This window comes from Sceloporus undulatus, chromosome 4 (genome assembly GCF_019175285.1).
Source record: "Sceloporus undulatus isolate JIND9_A2432 ecotype Alabama chromosome 4, SceUnd_v1.1, whole genome shotgun sequence".
NCBI lineage: Eukaryota > Metazoa > Chordata > Lepidosauria > Squamata > Phrynosomatidae > Sceloporus > Sceloporus undulatus.
Window position 1 is genome coordinate 90,327,960 of NC_056525.1, and position 23,946 is coordinate 90,351,905.

The following is a 23,946-nucleotide window of genomic DNA, read 5'->3' on the forward strand; positions in this document are numbered from 1 at the left end:
CTCATTCACTCTATGTTTTGAGCTGTTTGGAAACCTGTTTAAAAGGGGGTGGTTCACACTTGTGCTGGTATTTTCCAACCTGAATTTTGGGGGAGGAGGTGGTGCAAATTCCCTTTAACCCAGTTCTTTTGAAACCAAGGCATTTTCCGCCAATGGGAACGCGTTGCTGATCCCATTCAGGGCACCCAGGAGGGTGGGGCAATGGGCAAAGGGTAGGCACAGGGGCAGAACATACCCATCCCACAGGTATTGGCAAACCAGCAAAATTTTTTCCTCTTCGTGCTCACGGTTCCATGGGTGAAGATGCCGGCTCTTTTAATCCTGTGAATTCAAATTTTCCTTGGTATCAAAGGTCCCTTTAAATAAGCATGCAGCTGTTTATCGCTTCTGCCTGTGAACTGGTTCCCTTTTCCCTTTTGGCCAGAGGTCGGGGAAGTCTGGGAGGAGGTTCCTTGGGGACGGGGGGCGTGGTGCAGCATGATTTTTAAAAAAAAACTTTGAAGGTTTCTGTGGACTGTTGCATTTGTGTGCCTTTGGGGGTGCTCTTCCCTGGCATGGATGGATTTGTGGCTGCCATGAGAGATTCTTCCCAGGCACGGATGGATTTGTAGGTGCCATGGGGATTCTGCCCTGGCATGCATGGATTTCACGTGACAGTGCTTTAAAAAAATTGTGAAGTTGCTATTTATTGTTGATCAAGATCTGCGGTATGTCACAGTGATGAAGATGTGTGTCACTTGACTGACAGTTAAAAAATGTCTGCTCTGATGGCCATTTTGAACCAGTTGCAAATTAAATGTGAATGTGAATTGGGTCAAATTGCCACTAAGAGTTTTGATCGTGACAAGCATAGTCTGAACATCTATTCGGTGTTGAATTGATGGAGCAGTTCGAACCCATCCAACATAAAAACGTGAGTGTGAATGAGGCCCAAAACATCTCTAAAGTCCTTCTCTGTTCATTTTGACAGGCAATCCCACATTAGTGCTGGTAGAATAAATTTTCCCAGTACAGATATCAACATCAGTGAAGGAGTTTTCGTTAGGATCACAGGATGGATGGAAAGGGTTAAATCACCTGTTTTTACCTACTGTAATCCTGATAATCATCAGCCCCTTACTAATACATAATTTTTAAAAATACATGCATGTTGAATACAAGGACACATTTTAATGTCACCATTTTAGGCCTCAGATCACATACAGAGATCATAGGCAGAGAAAACGTTAACTTTGAGCAAGATGTGTTCAAAGGCATTACAGAAGTCTAAAAGAACTGTAAAATGGTGACATACAAAGATCATTTTTTTGCAAAGCTTGAATATGTCTAATGGTTAGTACCCTACTACAATTGCACAATTGTCAAAAGGCAATTCATAAACATGAACAAAGTTAAATTCTTTAGTGTCTGTTCATTTGATGGCAAAATTTAATGAGGGGGCATCATAAGACATTGCGATCCCTAATGTGCTCTGCCAGGAATCATTTGGGCAGTTGCTGGAACATGGTCAACACTTTTTTCTGTGTATGTTTCCTAGAACCATTTCATCTCCAAATCACAACTCAACATACACTCAAATTAGTATGTTAGTGGTTTGTATGTGTTGAGTTAACCAAACGATACATGCTCCAATTATATCAATTTTTATTTTTACAGTCATTTTGCTTGCATTTGATAAGCCTGCTCTTTTTCTTCTTAGGTGGCCTAGGTAAGGGGAGCAAATCAGCTGCTACCAGCCCTACAGGGTCAGTGCATAGCACCCCTACTCATCAAGCCAAACCACAAACTCTGGATCCTTTTGCTGACTTGGGAACTCTTGGAGCAAATCTAGCAGGTTAGGATGGGTATGATAGTTGCATGGAATGGGATAATTACAACTCCATTTCAAACTGGGTGATTAAAAAAGGGGCCATAGTGAATTGTAAACTTCTCCAGAGTATACAGCCATTTAGCCTATATGGTCCTTTTAATTTGGGCAGTGTAGGGTACTGTAATTGCATTAAAATATTCAATGTATATTGAACCTTGACATGGGGATAAAAGGGAGGGGGAAGGTGGTCTGAGAAAAATGGAAGGGACAAATAAACACATGAATGGAAGCAAGCTTTAAAAATGTACAATATTTGCAAAACTAGTAAGAGTCAGAACATCTGAGATCTGCCAGTGAGATCTGTCACAAAGATCAATTCCTAGATTACCGCCCTATATTCTTATAATGCTGCTATTCCACTTTAACTGCTCTGGCTGCCTCCTGTTGCATTCTGGGATTTGCAGTTTAAGGAGGGGCATTTAGGCCTCACTGAACTACACCCCAAGAATGCAACAGGAGGCAGCCAGAGCAGTAATAGCAGAATAACAGCACTATAAAAGTGTAGTGAGGTAATGTGGATACTGATTTGTGATTTTTTTACACTACCAATAAAAATGTTGCATTTAATATATTACAATTTACTGTAGAAGGGATCTCCTATCTGTTTCTGCTTGATCCCCATCCATAGTTACCCTGAAACGTTGTCCTAAAATGGAAAGAGAGAACCATAGCTTGGCTTCCCTATCCTGCAGTAGTTGTTAGTACTATGACAAAAAGAACACACCTGTACCAATATGTCTGTTCTGAGCCTAACATTTTGTGATGAACTGGCTGCCAGATATCTCTTCATGACATGCACTTTGCTCAATTAAAATTCTGAAAATATGTGTGCAATTTACTCTTTACGTTTGGATGGGAAGTCCTGGTGGGAAAATGGAAAGCAAGGAAGAAGCAGGCAATAAGACAACTTAGGGAAAAGTGACTGATAATGAAGAAGCGTTTACCTTTAGGGCAGAAGTGGGCAACTGTGACAGGTTAAGGACCGTTCAGAAACCAAAAGTGTAAAAAAAGAAAAGAAAAAAGGAAACAAAACTGGAAGTGGCCACAAGTCTACTTCTCATTTTGAAAAACTGTGATTTTTTTTTAAAAAAAGAGCTTGGTACATACCCCTGTAACCTATTTAGAAGGTAAATTGCTGCTGCTGAAAGCTTACAGGAGAGACAACCCCTTTTTTCTCGCCAGAAAAAGTGCAGTCTAGAAAATCCAGAATAGTCAAAGGATGTGATAACAGCTCTTGGAGGAAGGGACAACATGCAGCCCCCGAACTGCAATTTGATTACCCTTGTTTTGGAATGTCATAACATGTCAAATTCTGACATTAACCCCCCTCCCCGCAATCTAGTGATTGTTTTAAAATTGCTTCAAACTTTTCACTAGCTTTTTTTTTTAACCAAATGAGAAGTTATGCTTACAGGAAAACTGAAAGGTATAGCAGTAAAATCTTATTGTTGTTTTGTGCCTTCAAGTCATTTCTGATTTATGGCGACCTAAATCATGGGCTTTTCTTGGCAATATGTGTTCAGAGGGGATTTGCTTTTGCCTTTTCTGATGCTAAGAGAATGTGACTTGCCCAAGGTCACCCAGTGGATTTCCATGGCTGGATGGGGATTTAAGGCCCAAACTACTGCTTTAAATGGCAATAAAGCATGTAGCCCTACAAACAGAACATGACAACATATCAGTATTATTTTTTTGACACAAAATAATCTCATGATATTATTCAATCCAATATTAGAACACCTGAATACACCTTTCTAAAGTAAGTTGTTTTCTCAGAATGTATCTACACTACCTAGTTATAGCAATTTGAGGCTACTTTACAAATGTGATTCCGTCATGTGGAGGCATAGAATTTGCAGTTTGGTGAGATATCTAGAATTTTGCACTGGAGAGCTCAAGAGCTATATGACGTTCAGGGACGTTCCCTGCTAGAGCAAGCTAGTAGAGAATTCTAAATACCTCACCAAATCCCAGATATCAGTGGAGAGGAGGCATATTGGTTAAAATGGTATCAGACTGCTATAACTCTATGGAAGCACTTTTAGGCACGGGACAGACCGCCCCAACCAGGTGGCCTGTCGGCGGCCTATTTCCCTCCAGAGGGCCGCTGCAGCCGCCCAACCACATGGCATCCCTCAAGAGTAAAAAGAACACGGAAAAGCCGGGTTCTTTTTCAGCCACCGGGCGGACGATGCAAGCAACGTGCAGCTACATGTATATGCAGCACATTTCTTATATAGAAATGGTGGCGCCCGTGTACATGGGACGCCGGCATTAGCATGCCGCCAAGCCATGCTAGGGTTAGGGACCATGCGGTTGGTGCACAGTCCCGAACCCTAGAATCAGTACCAGCACGGCACTTTGGGACTGTCTGTCCCACATCTTAGATATGTAAGAATCTTATACTTCTCGATTTAAAGAGGTAGGCGACAAACAGTAGAATGGAATTTTGTTGAAAACTGCACCCACCAATCTATTTACGTCCTGCTGTCCTCCCTGACTGGGACTCAAGGTGGCTTAAAAAAAGGCAGAAAAGACAATAAAACACAGATAGTTACAAACATACAGAATTACTTTTAAGACAGAATTTAACAACACAATTAAAACAATTTAAAATCTTACTTTATAACAAAGACTAACCAGCTTTGAACATGATAGCCATGTGTAAATATTTGAAGGGATGTCATATTGTGAAAGGAAAAGCTCATTTTCTGCTGCTCCAGAGACTAGGGCAATGATGGATGACCTTTTAGGGACCGAGTGCCCAAACTAAAAGACATTCTGGCACCGGGTGTTACCTGGTGCCGGGGGCAGGACTTCTGGTGTAGGACTTCTGCCCCCTGAGGGCAGGATCTCTGGGGTGGGACTTCTTCCCCTTACCTTCTCGGGCCTCCAGCTGCCTCTCTGGAGGAAGTGAAGTCCTGGGGGTGGGAATGAGGGATGAAGAAGAGGAACAGGCACATGCCTATTTGGAGGCAGCTGAAGGCCCAGGATGGTTGGGAAGAGGAGGAACAGGTGTGCACTTGTTCCTCCTCCTCCCCCCACACCCTCCTGGGCCTTCAGCTGCCTCTCCATGAAAAATGGCTTCTTGTGCCATTTCTGGCATGTGTGCCATAGGTTTGCCACTATGGGACTAGGACACAGAGCAGCTGATCACAACTACAGAAAAAGAGATTCCACCAAAACATTACTTAAAACCTCCTGACAGCAAGAGTTGTGTGACAGTGGAATAGACTGCCTCTGAGTGTGGTGGAGTCCCCTTCTTTGGAGTTTTTAAAATGAAGGATGGCTGGCCATTTGTTGGGAGAGCTTTGGTTGGGAGTGCATGACAGAATGGGATTGGAACGTATGGCCCTTGTGGTCTCTTTCAGCTCTGTAATTCTAGCATCCCATGTGCTTTTTGAGTACAAGCAAATCTTTAGCTTTCTATCTTTTCACAGAAATATTCTTAAATTATTATACACATGCCTGACAGTGTAAGCAAGGTTTTATGCTTTGCAGTTTAAGCTGTGATCCTATATCCAATAGGATTTACCAGTGTAAGTACTTTGGCAGCAGAGATTATCTTTTTATTGTTATTGTTGCCAGTTCCAGCCAGTCAGTGGTAGCTGATCACATGTTACTCTCAGCAGAAGTTATTTCACACTCAAATTTTAAGTGATAACTGGATTTATCAAATTATTTCTGTAATGTGGGATCGTGTACATGGCATCACTTAAATGTAGGGCATGGTCCCAGAAGCTATACATTTACGCAGCATTGCCAATTTTGCATCTTTGGTTTTATATGTGAAAAATTACCAGTTTTAATAAAAGGTCTGACATTAATAATATTAGAGAAACAGATGAAGATTAATTAAAAAGGAAAATTAAATGTAACCAGTTGTTATCTTTTACAATAGCTTTTCAATCTGTTGGTGCTTTCTCCCCTCCTCCCCTTTTCATAAACGGATTCTCCCCCCTACTTTAGATAGTTCTTACCCCTTAATTTCTGCCATGGTAGCAGGCAGTTTGAGTTTCCTCCCTTGCTGTTTACTGCCTCATCTGCTAAAATGTCTTGTTGGTTCTGAAATTAGGTATTCTGCTCCTCCTGCTGGTTTTTTGTAGCTCTGCAGGATCAAAACAAAAAAATGTGCCTGATGTCACGTAGTGCTGCTACTTATGGTTCTTATCTCCTGCCCCCCCCCCCCCTTTTAAAAATATAGATGGACTTCTGTAATTTTAAGGGAAAGTTTAGAATATACAGGATCTAAACACCTGGGTGGGAAGGGAAACAGTGATGTCATGTTGGTTCTGGATATTTTTAAATTAATTTAATGCAGGAATGAACTATTGCAGAAGGCCCCGGGGAAGGGGCAGTTTTTGGTCCTTGTGGTCCACCAAATGCAAAACATAAATTGAAACAAAAGTGAATTGGAAGTGGCCATTCTTCTTTCTGTTATTATTATTGTAGCTCCGAGGAGGTATGTGTGTGAAGGCTTCTACAATCACAGAACTGCCACTGCAAGAAAGCTGTTTTTATTTTTTATTTTGTAGGGTAGGAGTCCATGGGCCATATTTTGCTCACTTCTTAAGCCTGATTGTGATTGTTATTTTCAGCTAGTGTAGGTTCATTGAATCACTGGAACTATGATTGCCTTCTCTGAAAGTGCTGATAGCTGAGGTGTGGGAAGTTGTGGGAGGATCTTCCCCACTCCCAGAGACTATGTGTAAATATTCTGCTCCAGAATGGGATGTTTCCAATATTAACAGTGTTGAAAAACTTGGAATTTCATCTATACACCAAATCCAAAATGTTTAGGAAGTTCACAATTATCTACTTCTTGTAAAAAAAATTTTCAATGTTTCTGCGTAACATTTTTAAAAGGTTTAAACATTCAAAATATTTAAACATTTATATAGTTGTAAGTAAGTTTTACCTACTTTCAGTTTAATTGGAAGTCATGTAGATATTTATATATAATTTTGAAATCTAACATATTTTAAAATAAATAAATAATAGATTTTTAAATAAAGAATTTTTTTAACAAGACTATGAAACTTGAAGCAATCTAGATAGCCCTGCATGTTTCACCTAAAAAGCTTCATACAGGTTTCAAAGAATTCAGTTTTAATTTTTTATCCTTTATGCAATATTGGATGTCACTCTAGGGGCTTCATGGCCCTTCAGGAACAGAAGGGATAAAGGAAAACTATCCAAAGGCATGAAGAAGTTTATTTTGCACTTCACCTTGAATCTTGGCAGAACCTTCCAGTAGATAAGAAGATGAGAATTCCCAAGCATTGAGCCAGGGCAGTTAAAACGGTCTCAAACTGGATTATTTCTGCAGTGTATTTTGGACCTGTCTTTACTCTTCCTAGCCTCACAGCTTTTAGGAGACAGGAGGGGACCCTTGCACCTGTATAAAAGAAATTACTTTGCATAGGCTTTCATCATAAGACTTCCTCTGTTAGCCACACCTTTGACCTGATGCCAGGTGGGGATGCATACACTATGCATCCTGAGAGTGAGAGTTTTTAGGCCCTTCTCAATAGTCTTGGAGTCCAGCCTAGGCTTGCCATATCCCACCTGGGGGCGGGACTTTCCCGGTTTGGGGCAGGGCCACACAGTCCCGCCCCAGTTTAGCCCCTCCCCCAGGACCACCCCCCCGCAAAGCCCTGGAGGCAGCTCCACCCCTCCCCATGGCTGTGTGCCACCCTCCCCGCCTCCCTGCCTGGCTTAGCCTAGAGAGCAGGTCTTCAAAACATCTGCCACGCAGAGCTATTGCCAGCCCACTTGGTATATATAACCTGCAAGAGGCCTTACTTTCCAGGTTACAGTGAGCAAAGTAAAAAAAGCCATAAATCATTCATGTTTCACTGGGAGTCTAAATGCCTCATCTTTTCAATGTCTACCACTCAGTATTGTTGTAATTCTTTATCACAGGGTCGTTTTTGAGGCCCTAAACACCTTTACTTGTAATATGCAAATTTCTCCCGAAGCTGACCAATCAGAAAGAAGCAATCAGCCCTCCACTTGGGTTGGTTTTCAATGGCTTGGAAGGAAGAAATTTTGCCTTCCTTGTAAATAGGAAGGGCTTTGGGGTAGCAAAAGGCTGCAGAAACAGTTTGACCCCCCCTTAAACATCCATGGCTCAGTGCTTTGGGATTCTGGGAATTGTAGTTTCTTGTGGCACCAGAGCTCTTTTGACAAAAGGAAGCTGAATGGTCCACAGAGGAGGCGGGGGCAGAGCCTCTTGCCAGCAGTCTTCAGTGGAAGAGAGGAGGCTGATGGTCCTGGCCACTTCCCTTGGCTCCCTCCCTCCCTCCCTCCTCCTCCTCCTCCTCCTCCTCTCAGAGCTCATTCACACTCCCTGGCTTTTCTCTCCCCCCCCCCTCTGCACTTTGAGACCCCTTTAACTGCCAAAGCTCAATGCTCTGGAATTCTGGTGTCTGTGAGGCATTTGGCCTTCTCTGTCAGAGAGCTCTGGTGCCACAATAAACTACAATTCCCAGGATTCCATAGCACTGAGCCCTGGCAGTCCAAGCAGTGTGTTTTGGAGACAGAGATCCTCCAAATGAATCCAGTCCCTAGCTTTTATATCTCTCTCACACACTGCAGTAATAATAATCCTGGGAATGCTAGTGTTTGGGAGACATTGAGACTTCTCTGTCAGTGATGGCTCTGAGGCCACAATAGACTACAATTCCCAGGATTTCCCAGCACTGAGCAGTCTCAAACATTTCCTCAGTGTGGATGCACCTGGGGAGGAATTCTGGGTACTGCAGTTCAACTACGTTTGGAGGGTTATGGGACTCCCTGTCAGAGATAGCTCTGGGGCCACAATGTACTACAATTCCCAGCATTCCCCAGCATTAACCCAGGACAGTTAAGTCACTCTCAAACTGGATTATTTCCTCAGTGTGGATGCAGCTTTGGTGAGGAACTCTGGGCATTTCAGTCCAGCATTGTTTTATTTCTGCAGTGCATTTTGGACCAGAGACAAGGAGACCAGGCATCCTCCTCCTTTTCCAGGACATGTCCTCTTCTGTCACATTTCAAAATGTCCTCCATTTGGATCATGGCTAAGAAGCATGGATTTATAATTACATGGGTGTTTTTAGCTTTTATTTTTGGCCATGTCCTACATATTTTTGCTTGGGTGCCCTACATTTTGGGGTGAGGGCATTGGTCACCTTGGTCAGAGAGCTTTCCAGGGGTTAACTGCCATTCTGCTGTGGTGCTGGAACAAACCATAGCATTAAGCCAAGACAGTTAAAGTGATCTCAAACCAGATTATTTCTCCAGTGTAGATGCAGCCCAAGCCTTTTGCCTCTCTTATGCCTGAGATTTCAAAGCCCAGCCTTGGCACCACAACAAACTACAAATCCCAGGATTCCATAGGATGGAGTGATGAGAGTGAAAGCAGTGTGGCAGCAGCATAAGTGTGCTTAATGCAGTTCTTAAGATGGTGCACCTCTTGCCTACAGAGTCTCACAAGACTTTTTTGTTTAACAACTTGTACCCATTAACTCCATTTCATGTCTTCTTTATTTAGTGGGGAGGAATACAGACAAAACAAGTCAAAATGAAGAAAAACCAAAGTCCCTTGACCAAAGGGTTTGGTTGTGGAATAAGCCTCTGAAATAGGCAAGAGGCAATGTTAAAATAAAGCCATGTTCAATGCTCAAATGTGCTGTTTGGAATGGGGAGAGGGGGATGGCCAGAAAGGGAAGTACATTTCCGTGATCTGTCTACGAATAATGTCAAAATGTCCTCCATTTTGATCATGCCTAAGAAACATGGATTTATATTAACATTTCAAAAAAAGCCTCAATTTTTTTGCGTGTCCTCCATTTTTATAAAATGTGTCCTACATTTGAAAATGTTGTCCTGCATTTGTCCTACATTTGTCCCGGTTTGGAGGTCCTCACTTATGGCAACCCTAGTCCAGCCACTTGAGTGGGGAAAGTCAGCATTCTCTGTTGTAAATAACTGCTACATCTATTAATTAACAATAAAACTCTTGTTTTCCACCAGTCGTTCATAACATATTTGGGATCAAAAACATATCCGGAGAGGCCTAGAAATATCACTTGTTCCTTTGAAATACTGCAATTCTTAAAATACAGCTATATCATCCATTTCTCATTCTGGCTTCCTGTTAAGCTGACCAAACTATTAATACACATTGCTTTGCTTCATATTTCAGGTTGTCCTTCCTTTGCCAGCAAGCCTAGCACACCTACAGGAATAGGTGGAGGATTTCCTCCTATGGGATCACCACAGAAACCATCTCCCCAGCCAATGGGAGGTGGCAGCTGGCAACAGGGCACTGGATACTCCTGGCCACAATCACAGACCAAACCTCAGCAAAGCATGCCACATTCCTCTCCACAAAATAGGCCTAACTATAATGTGAGTTTTTCTGCAATGCCAGGTGGCCAAAATGATCGTGGAAAAGGATCAGGCAGTTCTGGTAAATGGAATTTAAAAACTCTCGTATTTTTCTTGTAAAATGGATGTAAAGCTGTGGGACAAAAACTTCTAAGCTAAGGGGTTTTAGCCAGCATTTACCTAGATATTCCATTTCTAATCAGATATGGGGCTTTTGATAAAAAGAGTAGTCTAGATTTAGTTCTTCTTCTCTTTCCAATAACTTCTTGCCATGAGCTTCATTTACATGTGACATCATGCTGTGAGTTCTTCCAGCAGCTAGTAGGGAGATATTATTGGGAAGAGAGTGAGAATGTACAGTGGTACCCTGGGATACGAATTGATCGCGTTACGAAATTTCCGGGATACGAAAAAAATAGATAGGAAAAAACTGTTCCGGGTTACAAAATTTTTTTTGGTGTGTTTCGGCGCTTTTTGGCACGAAATTTTAAAGCCGCGGCTTTCCAGCGCTAGCGGAAAGCCTTTTTTCGGGTTGCGAAATCTTTCGGGTTACGAACGACGCCGCGGAACGAATTAAATTCGTAACCCGGGGTACCACTGTAACTTCATCTGAAGGTTCATTCAAAGATGCTTGCAACTATACATTCACAGTACCTTTTTTATCAGCTTATGTGGGCTGAACTCATCAAACATATGCAAAGGGATCTTGTACAACTTTTGAGGCTATTAAGATCCCTTTACATACTGATTTTCCAGACCAATATGGCTATGTCTTTGAATTCTATCATTATCAAATATAGTGAGTAAAAATTAAAAGGCATCCAACTCTTACTTCTCACTGTTATGGTCAATAAAATACTTCCAGCTTGAATTGGTAAGTGATTTCAAGATCAAAATGGGAGAGAAGACATCAGAAACTCATTTGAGGAATTCTGCTAATTCATGGACAGTTTAGAAAGGACTACATGTTAATTGCCAAGCTACACATTATATGAGAGATCTGTGACTGAATCCTTGACTAGCTTTTTCAGGGATATGCTACTTTGAGGGATCTCAGTGGGCTCAGAATAGCCTGGCTGGCAGAGCAGATGCTAAAATAGTTTCCTCCTCATGCTATAGGAAAAATTCTAGTGCCCCTTAAAACGTGTTTGGCCTGAGTTCTTACTGCAGAAAGTAATAACCTTCGATTAATGTTATGGCAATTGTGTCTTCCTAAATCAAGAAAAACATTAACTGTCTGGATTTTTATTGATTGATTTTGTTCATCAAGATTCCAAACCAAAAGTGGCTGCTGATTTTGAAGACCTCTTATCTGGTCAAGGATTTAATGCCCACAAAGACAAAAAAGGACCAAGAACAATAGCAGAAATGCGGAAAGAAGAAATGGCCAAGGAGATGGACCCTGAAAAGTTAAAAGTAAGTAGCATGAATGAGATGTTTAACATAATTTAGGACATTGTCCTTTTTGTATTAGTAAACACATTAACATTTAAAACATTGCAGATGCTTTAGGGGATATTTTGTTATTTTTGTGTCCAATACAACAATCCTGCAGCATATTTTTCATGCTCTGTATTTTAGGATACAGGTTTATATTATTTCTTTGGACTTTATCACACAGGAGGGAAACATCCAAATCCTGTAGATAAAACAGGATTTAAATCCAGGAATATCCTGCAAAAGCAGGATTATTTTCAGACGACATCAGGCTAATTGAGCATTAATGCAACATTAATCCGTGCAGAGAGTTACAAAATCGTGCCGCTTTTTACTTTCAGGAAAATCCTGAAAGTAAAAAGCAGTGCGATTTTCCCCACTTTCTGCATGGGTTAATGTTGTGTTAATGCGCAATTAGCCCGACGTGTCTGAAAACAATCCCGCTTTTGCTGAATATTCCTGGGATTTAAACCCCGTTTATCCATGGGATTTGGGCACTTTGCCTCTTGTGTGATAAGGTCCTTTGCGTTACAAACATCAATGTCTGTGTGAAGACACTGATGATAGAAAACTCTGGGGATTTCATTTGTAAAGGTAGGAGGGAATCTCTGCTGATGGCAGAAAAGCTGCAAACCTTTTCACGTCCCAAGTTCATTTCAAATTGAAACTGATATGTGTGTTACTCTTGCACCTTGCTTGAGGATTTCATTGGTCTCCTTTTAATAGTAATACAACCCACACCTCCCATACTCATGCACAAATGAAAACACAACTGTCCTTCAGACTGCACACTTCCTGAATGTTGTCAGGCAGTTTGACTGAAAATGTATTAATTATGCATTAAAAGCTAATTACAAGCTTTATAGCTTGGACTATCTCTCTGTGTATTCTTTTAAATTGTTCCCCTAGTACCATTTCAGCTGCAAATGCACACACAATAAACAACTTAGTAGTGTAACTTTGTAGTGCAATGACTTAATGTGGCTCTATTGGGAGAATCAATAGGTTTTACTGCACCTCTTAAAGAAGCTTTCATTTTCTGGTGCAGTAAAAGTTGGAATTGCATTGGACTGTGGGTATAAATGCTTTTATTACTGCACATGAGTGTGTGTGTGTGTGTGCCTTTAAGTCATCTGTTGACTTTTGGAGAACCCATAAATCATCAATTTCATAGGGTTTCCTTAGGGGAGGAAAACGCAAGCCTGGTACATATGGGCCCTTTGTGACACCCTCATCACATGCTAAGGTTGCCTGGGGTCGGAGCGCCCACACGCCCCGCAACCCTACCACATGATGAGGGCATAACAATGGTGGTGCCCTGTATACATGGGCGCCGCCATTGTTACGTAAACGTAATGCAGCGTCTGCACAGCACCACTCGGCGCTTATGTAACCAGTGTGCCAATGGCGCACTTGTTATGCTGCTGCCATGGCTTTAGAAGAACCCGCTTTTTTCAGGTTCTTTTTCCGCCAGCGGGAAGTCATGTGGTTTGGCGGCTGTGGCTTCCTTCCAGCAGAAAAACAGGTGCCAAGAGGCCACGCCTCAGACATGGTTTTACTAGTTCCTTCCTCTGAAATACAGCCTACAGCACCTGCTATTTGTTGGTGGTCTCCCATCCATGTACTAAGCAGAGCTTATTCTGCTTAGCTTCTAAGATTAGATGGGATCTGAGCCCCCTTTCATATAAGTTTACAAAACTAGTGACAGATAACAAACATGTAGCAAGAGCCACATATGCATAGAATTCTGCTAATTATGTTTGCTGTTTGTTTATACGACAGTTGGACCATGAGCTACATGCAGCCTATCACTAGTTTTGTAGCTCTGTACATAGATAGATAGATAGATAGGTAGTCCACGAGGAAGATCTGGCATTTTTTGAAGTCTCCATGAACAGTACTCCTCCTCTACAGCAAGGCACAGGGCTGGACAATTTTTCACACAAACTGCTGAAAGCTGAAAGTGCCCAGATGTACACATAGAATCCTAGAGTTGGAAGATACCTTGAGGGCCATCCAATCCAACCTCATTCTGCCACACAGAAAAAAAAACATCAGAGCACCCCCCAACAGATAGCCAGACACCCTCTATTTAAAAACCTCAAAAGAAGCCTCACACTCTGAGGTTACTGATTTTTTAAAAAATGTACCTTCCTTCTGTTATAAAGGGCAGGAGCAGGGTGACCAGACATCCCCCTTTTCCAGGACATGTCCATGAAGAATTTCAAAATGTCTTCCATTTTGAGCATGACTGAGAAGCATGAATTTACATTTATAGTTGTGTTTTTAGCTTTTATTTTGTAATGGCTTACATTTTTCTCAAATGTTCTACATTTTGTGGTGCCTTGTCTTCATTTGCAGTTATGACATCTGGTCCTATTGGGCAGGAGATACCTACTGATGTATAATGCACTGTTCCTGGAGGTTTCCAGGTCATTTACTCTAATTTTTTTATTTTTGGCAGCAACAATTCAGGGAGTCCTGAGCTACAAAAAACAGACCAGGGGAAGTGCACTTTGTCCACTGCTGCTTTGTGTGTGTTTGTGAATGGAGGCAGTCACTTTTGATTTGGGAGAAAAGTATCCCCTTCTTTTTGGACCCCTACAGTGGGCCAGAGGACAAAATTACTGCAGCCTCCAAGTCTATGTATATTGACAGCCAGCATGGTGAAGTAGCTTGAGGATTGGACTACAACTCTAGAGATATCCCATTTAACCATAGAAACCCACTTGTGCAATGGTTTTCCTTGGGCAAGTGACCTTCGGCAAGTCACACACTCTCAGCCCCCAAAATACCCATAATGGGTTTCCTTTAGGGTCGCCATAAGTTGGAAATGACTTGAAGGCACACAACAACAAAAGGACAATCCCACCACATATGCATGTAGAAACCCTTGGACCCACCGCAATGCCAACACTTTGCTGATGTTTTTACTGAAAAGTGCTACAGTAATTGAGAAAGACTCCTGTACCATCACCCTATTAATTTCATCTCTTGCAGTCTTATCCTAGTGTGCTTGTTTCTCTTAACTTCACAGTTGTATATCTTCCCTTGTTAAATTTAAACCTCTTTCAGAATAAATTGATTAAAGGTACCACAACATACCTTTCTTCATGTACTGAAACAGACTAACACTGGCCTGAAACAGATGGGCCAAATAACCTGGTTTCCAGACACGTTTGGTGTGTAGTGTCTAGATGACGCATGCCTTGAGTGCAGCTGGAAGCCACTGTGAGGTTGCACCTTTGCTGAAGAACTGGGCCAAAAATGAACAGACAGGCTCCAAAAAACGCAGCAGTGGCCCAAATTGATTTATTTAAATTGCTTTATCAGCCCTGTCTGTTTCATCCCACTGCTGTCACTTTGAAAGTCTGCTCTCCTTTTTCATGTGCATGTACACACGTATATTCACAAAGTCACACTTTCCTTCCTAGTATTTATTTTCCTGGGTTTATAATCTTTGCATCTCAAGCCCTTGTACTTCTGATACACACTAATCTCCTTGGTCCACAAGTTTTATCCTTCTGTTACTATACGTTGTCTTTCAAAAATAATTTCTTTAGCCTTATAACTTTAATCCTAATTTGAGAGATGCTATTTTATTTCTCACTTTCAGAAGGTTTAATATATTTATATATTTGGTTGGGGTGACCTGTCCATTTGATAGAGCTCACTTTTGTTTCTGATTCTGAAGCAAGTCAGGTAGAAACAGTATGTGAAATAACAAGACCAGACACGATTAGCTGGATTAAACAAGGCACATTTTATTGATCTATAATCAATTTAACTGTGTGAGGCATGAGAATAAGCAAACTGATAAATGGGGAGGGGGGGGGAAGAAACCTCAAGCAGGTCCAGCTGAATCCCAGATATCAACCTCTGACACCTCTTAGAGAGAGTAAGCCCCAGATCAGCCCCAAGGGTAGACTCCTTCCCACAGCTCGGTTGACATAATCCATAGAAGCAGTTCCAGAGGCCAGACTTCCACTACAATGGAGTGCCAAGGTGTACACCATTCTAAAATCTTAACTCCTGACTACCTGCCAAAGGAAACTTAGTTGTCGACACCACCTCAAGCCAATTTCTCAAGTCCCAACAGTACAATACAGTATGTGGTAGGAGACAAAACCCAGGTAATGAGAATAAAATTCCTACCCAGCCCCTAGGCAACCAGCAAAGCTCACACTGCACTGTAGGCAGCTGGATGGGTTGCAGAAATCAATGAAGACACAGTGTGAGGGGACAACAGACTTAAATAGGTTCAGTGATCACCCCATCACATGATGCAGCTTGGCCAAGAAGGACAAGTGGAGAGTCATTTGGTCTCCCTTCATGGAGGCCAACAAAGAGGTCCCCTCCCATTCAGCAGTTTTTGCTGCATGGTTTGGGACGAAATATATAACCATTGCCTTTGAATGCTTTTGGACTGCAACTCCCATCAAACCTAGCTAGCATATCCAAGAATGTGTTCTGCAACAATATCTACCTCTGCTCTAATCAGCCAAATACTGATTGCAGTTTGTTCAAATTTGTATCTGTCTACACAGATATTAGAATGGATTGAAGGAAAGGAGAGAAACATAAGAGCGCTGTTATCTACAATGCATACAGTGTTATGGGAGGGAGAAACAAAATGGAAACCAGTGGGCATGGCAGATCTTGTAACTCCAGAACAAGTGAAGAAGGTTTACCGGAGAGCAGTTCTTGTTGTTCATCCTGATAAAGTAAGTGATGCTATCTTTAGATTATCAACCTCTTTTATGTAACCAGTGGATTGATGTAAGATTCAGCCCTGTGATTTTTTTCTTGCAAAATGATCAAATAATATTAGCCATGGGTCCAACCTAAGATATCTTGCAGCCTTAGGCAAAGGATTAGAGGATATCCCCACTTCAGTTCCATGTGCAAAGAGTGACCATTTAATCTCTCTCCGACAATGCTGATGTGTCAGCATTTTCACTGCACCTGAGTGTGGCAGGCTAGCTTAGGGGACAGGTTATAGGTACATGTCATGTTCAGCTCTGTTCTTCAACATATTGCCTCTGCCCTCTGACCACCAAAATCTTTTGCATGTGCCATCTGCCTCACCCTACATAATGGTCATCCATCCCTGATTCCCCAGAAGACTTTGACCAGTAGGGTGTATTGCTGGGAAAATGTTTATCTTGAATGTTGTCTGTATATGATAAGAAGAATTATATAACTCAGAGCAGCTTTGAAAATAGATTATGACCAGGTTGAGGGAGAAAGTTACAAGTCTAAAGTAAACCTCTGTGAAACCCAATCTGGGAAAAAGGTAGAAGACGAAGAAGACATAGAAGACGAAGAACAAGAATAAGAAGATTATAGATTCTGGACAGTTTGCTAGTGATACATGAGTATGATATTAAGAGTATGACCTCCTTGATAGGGTAGGGTATTCTTTATTTATTCTCCTTTGAAAACACTTCCATCTACTCAGACTTCGATGCTGCAAAATGTGTACAGAGACCAGGCTTAAACACTTGTTGCTTTTGATAAGTAGAAATATATAAATAAATAATGATAAATGATAAATAAATTCAAGCTTCATTACATATTTGATTTGTTTAACTCCAAAACTACTAAGAGGTACAGAAATAGAGGCATGGAAGGGTTTTGTGGACTAGTGACCTTTGCTGATTTGCTCCAGAGGCTTTTGTTGGCTCTGAAATTTGCTCACTTTTCTGCAACAAATCTAAAGTAAAGTAATATTTTATTAATCATCTTCCAACACCTTTTGAAATGTTTGTGATGGATCTTACTGTTTTATATCCTACGCTGCCTTAGTAAATAACTTGTCTTTTTTCCTCCCCTTCTAGGCTACAGGACAGCCATATGAACAATATGCAAAGATGATTTTTATGGAGCTCAATGATGCCTGGTCAGAATTTGAAAACCAAGGCCAAAAGCCCTTGTATTAGTGTCCTTCCTCAGACATTGCTATAGACCTGTGCTAGTGCTTGTATAGTTCCTTGCCACAAGATTTTCACAGTTGAACCGATTCCTGGCTGGAAATGTGAAAACAGTAAAACTGAAACCTTTCTTCATGGAGAGGGGGGAAATATGGAGGCTGCTCCTTGCACCTGCCATGTCTCACAAATGCAAAGGAGTTCTTGGCATTAGTCTAATAGTGTTATTTCAGGGTGAAACAGGGTAGGGAAGGAGACATTCCAGCAAACTGGGATAGTTTGTCTTGGAATGTGAGGTAAAATAGATGGCCTTTTATGACCTTGACCAAATGGACCCCGTACCATGAGGGATGTGGCGTAGTCTTGAAAGTTTGTATCCAGGACAAACTTCCGCAAAATCTTCATCTGTATCCAGCTATTCACTGTACACTATCTCTTATAATTTGACCCTTCAATTATTGGCTGTAGTATGTTTTCAAATCTGACAGCTAAGCAATTGATTATGTCTCTGGCAACTTACTGCTGCCTTAAGCATAGTACTGTATCTCATGTTTCAGACAAGCAAATAAGCAGACGTTCTACGTGACCCTAGAATTTGGGGAATGTCTTTAAATTATTTAAATTATTTAATATGTTATACAGACAGAAACCAGTTGAAGTTTCCAAATCAACAGAGTACTGAGTTGACTTCTGGGCACTGATAGAAAATGAGAGTAAATATTTTGCAGACACTTTAAAAAAAATACCCACTGAAATAAGGCCTAAATATCTCACATCTAAAACAAAGAGGAGTCCTTTCTTCTCCTTTGACATTGTGAAGTTATATCTTTCTTAATTCATTCAGACTTTATTCAGTCAAAAATCAAAATATCCACTGTTTCCCAGAGAGTCAGGAAGGGAAGCTGATGCTGTGACATAGCTTCTAAACCTCTGTGGATAATTCATTACATTGTTCGTGTGATTCTGTTAGAAATGAAAATCAGCAAATAATCAGATTTACTTACCTACAAAAGATATATTGGGCCAGTAAGCAATAATGTTCATGTATTCACATGGTAGTATCTGAAAAGATAAAATGAAAGTCATGTTCTTTTTCATCTTCTTACAAAACTAATTTTACATGCCTTTTTTTTTTTTTACTTTTGCAGAAAAAATTGTAAAGGCACTTTTATTTACTGACACCTCCTGAATGAAACGCAGTTCCTCAGGCATGAGGTGGATGAATATTACGTGCTTGTTTTCTCTTAAAGAAGTTGACATTTAGTCAGTTTGAAATGACAGCCATGAAGAACTGGGTTGCTTGGAGAGAACCACAGTATTGATTAGATTCTGAAATGGCATCAGTTTTTGACAAGAAGGTATTTTCAGTTTGTTGAAGGCATGGTGACACTAGAGTGCTATCGTACATTGGATTCTGATACACAACCCATTTCCTCATGAGTACTGTTCGGTAGACACTACATTCACTACATGAGAAAAGTGGTCATCTGTATTTTCATTAGGCAGCTAGTGGACAGGCAGAAAGGTTTCCGCATACGTTGTTAAACAAAAAACTCTGTAAGTGGTGTGAAAATCTTTTGTCAAATTGATGTTTTTTTTAAAAGACAATCTGTTTTTCTGTTGTCCTGGTTTTCTAGTGGGAAACTCCTTTCTGCAGATACAGCATGTCAACCAGCCTACATTTATTTTTATATTAAATGCCATCTTTTTGTTGTTTTAATCCTTTATTTATTGCCATTTACTGCCAATGTGAAACAAAACACAAGTTCTCCTTTTTATATTAACATTGAACAGCTATAACAAACTGGATGTTATTTATTAACATATAATAAAATGTTTTGATCAAGTATGTGCTTGTCTATTAAAAACATTTTGGAATGTGAATCATGTTCCTGTCTTTCATCCACATCTGTAGATATTGTGCGAACAATGCTTATGATAAACAAATGAATTTGATTAATGTAGCATACATTTTTGAAATTCCAAAAATGGCACTAGCTTTGTACATTAGATTTAACTAGTTTATTTTTAAAAAGCCCTCAATAACTCAGATCCCCAAAATAGAAGTTATTGAAGCATCATTTAGTTCAGTTAAAAATTTAAAAAATCCCCTAACTGAAACACCACCTTTAATTCCAGTGTGTTTTTATGGTGCATGAAAGTCAGTCCTGTTAATGAATTCCTACACTTTCCCCCTTTTTCTTGGTTATATCTGGACATTTCAGAACTTGTCATTGTTTAGATTTACTGTCTGATTGAAAGCTTACTGTATTTTTTTTTGGTGTAAATATACAGTATACTCAGTTGTGACTGGTCTAAAACATTTGTATATATTAAAAAAAAACCCGTAAAGAACTCAGTTCATTTTATTTGTATTTTATCCTTCATATAAAAGGAAAGGTTCAAGTGGCAAAATATGACCACCATTAGACATGACATTTCAGATAGAAAAAAGACTTTACTCATTCTGACTATACTGGGGGGAGGGGGAACGGTCCTGAACCCTCTTACAGGAAAACAAGCTCACTGAATTTAATATATGGGACTCAATATATATACTTCTGAAGATTTCTTTATGTACGTATATATGATATCTCTGTTTTTATGTTAACTCTGTATATCCCCAGGAGAGCAACTGCTTGTTTGTTTGTTTATGATATCTTTGTATTGCTTTCTAGCCCACACTCAAAACAGTAGAAAGATACAAACATTTAAAAGCATGTTAGTATACTCCTTAAAACTTGTAAACAATTTAAAAACAAACCTAAAATCCAATTTTAAGAGTTGGAACAGAGCATTTTCAGACTTTAAAGACCATTAAGAACAGCACGATTTTGGCTGCCCACCCAAGCTTCCGTGGGCAGAGAGTTCCACAGTCAAGGCGCTGCTGGAGAGAAAGCCCTCTGCAGGTCTACTGTGCTGATTCTAACTATACTGAGGGGGCTGCCCCGAACCTGCTTACAAGCAAAGAAGCTCATTGAACTTAATATATGGGACATAATATATGTACTATATTGTACTTCCAAGAGTCAGTGGGGCATAGTAGTTTGAGTGCAGCTCTGGAGACCAGGGTTCATTTCCCAGCTCAGCCATGAAACCCATTGGGTGACCTTGAGTTAGTCACATGTTCTCAGCCTCAGGGGAAGGCAATGGCAAACCTCTTCTGAACAAATTGTGCCAGGAAAACTGCACAATAGGTTTTCCTTAGGGTCGCCATACGTTAGAAATGACTTGAAGGCACAGAACACATGCATGCACGCACACACGCATTGCACATCTGCATATTTCTTTATCTGTCCATTTCTGGGTGTAAATCTTTGTATATGCTCAGAGAAGCAACAGAATTCAGTTGTCTTAGGACTAATACACTTAGGGTTTTTTTTTCTGTCTAGAAAAGCTTGGTTGGCATCCTGTTAGTGCTTTACACAGGTACAAGTCCAACTGATACATACAAAGCTTATTTATTTATTTGTCACTGTAGAGGCTGGAGTTCTCTACTGACCTCGTGCAATGACCAAACTGCTCTGCAAAACTCATTGTTTAGCTGTTGTAGGCCACACACACACCCAATACCAATTTACTGGCTCATGGAGAGCAGGGGAGCAGCAGAGAAACATCCAGCTATGTTCCCATACCTGCACACACAGCACTGAGCTCATGCTCCAGGATGATCCTCTCAGAGGATGCTTCCTAGCTATGTGTTCAATTATAGAAATACAGCAAAATGCTTCTATGTTGCCTCTCATTCTCCACTGGCCAATAAATTGATTATGTTTATGTTTATGTTTATGTGTTGGGTGGGGGGGGGGGGGGGGGGAAGAGAAAACTACAGCAACTGAATAGTGGGTTGAGGAGTGTTTGACAGAATGCATTTCATAGTTTTGCTAATGTGGAACTTTATAACACATCTCCCAATCCAGGATCTTGGGCCTTGAGTCTCAAGTATTATCTGCAATGTTGTGGCTTCATTCTCCATGCTAAATAAACAGATTTTCCACTTTTCAGTGTGGACAAAATTCAGTATCAGAACTGGCTAAAGTATACAGGCAGTAGGAATGGCAACAGTTTCTAGGTTTTGCTGCTTCGTATCAATAGCGTATGGAGCAGAACAAGCAAAAGTATACATTAGAATTGCAACAAAAGATCTCAATAGCCATGAAAGTGTAGATGGTTCTACAGCTGTACAGCTATATCCCAAGTATGGAAGATCACATCTAAATATCAATGTGCATATATGAGAAATAGAGGGAAATAAGAGAAAACCAGAACTTACAAAACTTTCTTTTCTTCCATAATTATTGAGGAATTCTGAAACAAAATAAGCAAACCTGTGTGCCATTTGATCTGAGGTGGGAAGCAGAGATGTCCACGAAACCAACTGCTCTTGAAATAGCTGATGTGTAACCAGCATAGATTACTTTAATTTTTCTGAATTAAACCCTTGTCTAATCTTTTAATAGCTACAAATGCCAGAAGCAGAAATGTGGTTACCATTATATGTTGTTGTCAGGATGGCTCGCAGGGGATAGGATGTTAACTTTATGCCATCTTGGTGAGCAACACTTCTAACCTTGTAGACAACCAAGCTCTGCAGGTCAGTCTCTTGGTAGCAGATATGGGGAAAACTGAAGCCGAGGAGTTGTCCGCACTGGCCAAATAAAGCAACTTCTAACTCCTTTGAAGCCTAGCTGTTCAGACGATACACAAAGCAAAACCAGGAAAGAGAAACGAAGCCGCACTCCGGGGCTAAAAACTGGAGCAAAAAGAAGCTTAGATACTTCGCTTCAAGGTAGACAATGTGCATCATTGCACTGCATATAAACAGCCCAGAGGCAATGCAGGACTGCGGTGAAGCAAAAATGCGGAAGTACATCAGGGAAGGCAACAAACACAAGCCAGAGAGTCCAACAGAGGGGCATGGGCTGAAGGGAGCATGTATGGGGGTGGTCCATGATTGTGGTTTGCCAGTGTATCATTGAGCATACCAATGCACCAAAGCACTACACAGGCAGTGCATTGCACCTGCGACTGTGTGGTCGGTCATGTGGGTGGGCATCCAATGGAATGGCATCTGGGCAGGAAGAGGTTGCAGGTGGTGTTTATGTGATGGTGTGCTTAGATAGTGACAAAAACAAACCAGCAAACCACACAGTGCAGCTTGAGGCCACGTGATGCGGACAGCCCCTGGGTGTTCGGTCCATCCTGGAAGTGGGCTGTGTGGATAGTGGGGTTTCCAACCACTTTTGGAAAACCCAGGATTGAGTTGCTTTTTCCTTCCTGTCTGCTCTGGCCCTGAGAGACTCTAAGGACCTTATCACACGAGGCACTTACCATGCTGGAATAGTGGGCCAAAGACTTCAGAAGTGTGGAGGTGGGATCGCTAGTTGTGCTTCTCAAATGTCACTGAAGTGCATCCTGCTCTTTTCCTGTTGACAAATCGTTCACGGAGCAGCCATTTGTGTAATAACAGGATCATTTGTATAATAACAGCTTCTCTGCAAACGATTTGTTGACGGGAGAAGAATGAAATGCCTTAATGATGCTTGAGAAGCGTGACCGGCGATCTAACCTCCGAGCTTCTGAAGCGTTTGGCCCATGATTCCAGGGCAGTGCCTTGTGTGATTGGGGCAATAGTGCAGAATTAAAGCAGTCTGACACCCCTTTAACTGCCATGCCTTCATCCTAAAGACTCCTGGGATTTGTAGTTTGCTGCGCTGCTCAGCCTGGTCTGTCAGAGAGCTCACACTCCTCGAAAAGTGAAAAAGTCGGGCCCTGGGCTGGGAAGTGTGCCTAAAATAAAAAGACTCTGTGTGTGTCCCTTCAAATAAGCTGTGAGGCCTTAGGGTGACCCCATGCATTTGACAGGGTTTTCTCAGGCAAAGGTTACTCAAGTCTGCATCCACACTGGAGAAATAACTCAGTTTGGCACTGTTTTAACTGCCCTGGCTCAAGGCTATGGAATTCTGGGAGTTGGGGTTTGGCACCCCTTTAACTGCCCTGGCTCAAGGCTAAGTGATTTTGGAAATCTAACTGCCAGAATTCCATAGCCTTGAGCCAGAGCAGTTAAAGCGGTGCCAAACCGGGTTATTTCTCCAGTGTGGATGCAGCCTCACAGCGGTGGTTTGCCAGCAGTGAGGAAAAGAGGAATTGGCTGGATTCCTCTCCCTGCAGTAACAGTAGCAAAGGCCCCCAAACAAATGTATCTCTGAAAAGGGGCCATTTTCTGAGGAGAAAGCCCACCTCCCCTTCCTTCCCAGGAGGAGCTCCTGGAGCAACACGTTCTTCTCTTGATAATACTATGTCTAGCAAAAGGGCTTCCTTGTTTGTTTGGGT

General features: G+C 41.3%; 1 protein-coding gene across 3 annotated transcripts in view; it reads left to right on the forward strand.

Annotated features, from left to right (window-relative positions):
* Positions 1–19,497, forward strand: part of DNAJC6 (DnaJ heat shock protein family (Hsp40) member C6) — a 90,613-nt gene extending 71,116 nt beyond the window's left edge. For all 3 annotated transcript variants that reach the window (XM_042463780.1, XM_042463782.1, XM_042463781.1), the window contains 5 exons: positions 1,700–1,834; positions 10,062–10,328; positions 11,517–11,662; positions 16,231–16,407; positions 17,524–19,497. In XM_042463780.1, the coding sequence (XP_042319714.1) occupies positions 1,700–1,834; positions 10,062–10,328; positions 11,517–11,662; positions 16,231–16,407; positions 17,524–17,625 (827 nt within the window). In that variant the 3' untranslated portion in view covers positions 17,626–19,497. The remainder of the gene's footprint in view (positions 1–1,699; positions 1,835–10,061; positions 10,329–11,516; positions 11,663–16,230; positions 16,408–17,523) is intronic.
* The last annotated feature ends 4,449 nt before the right edge of the window (positions 19,498–23,946 follow it).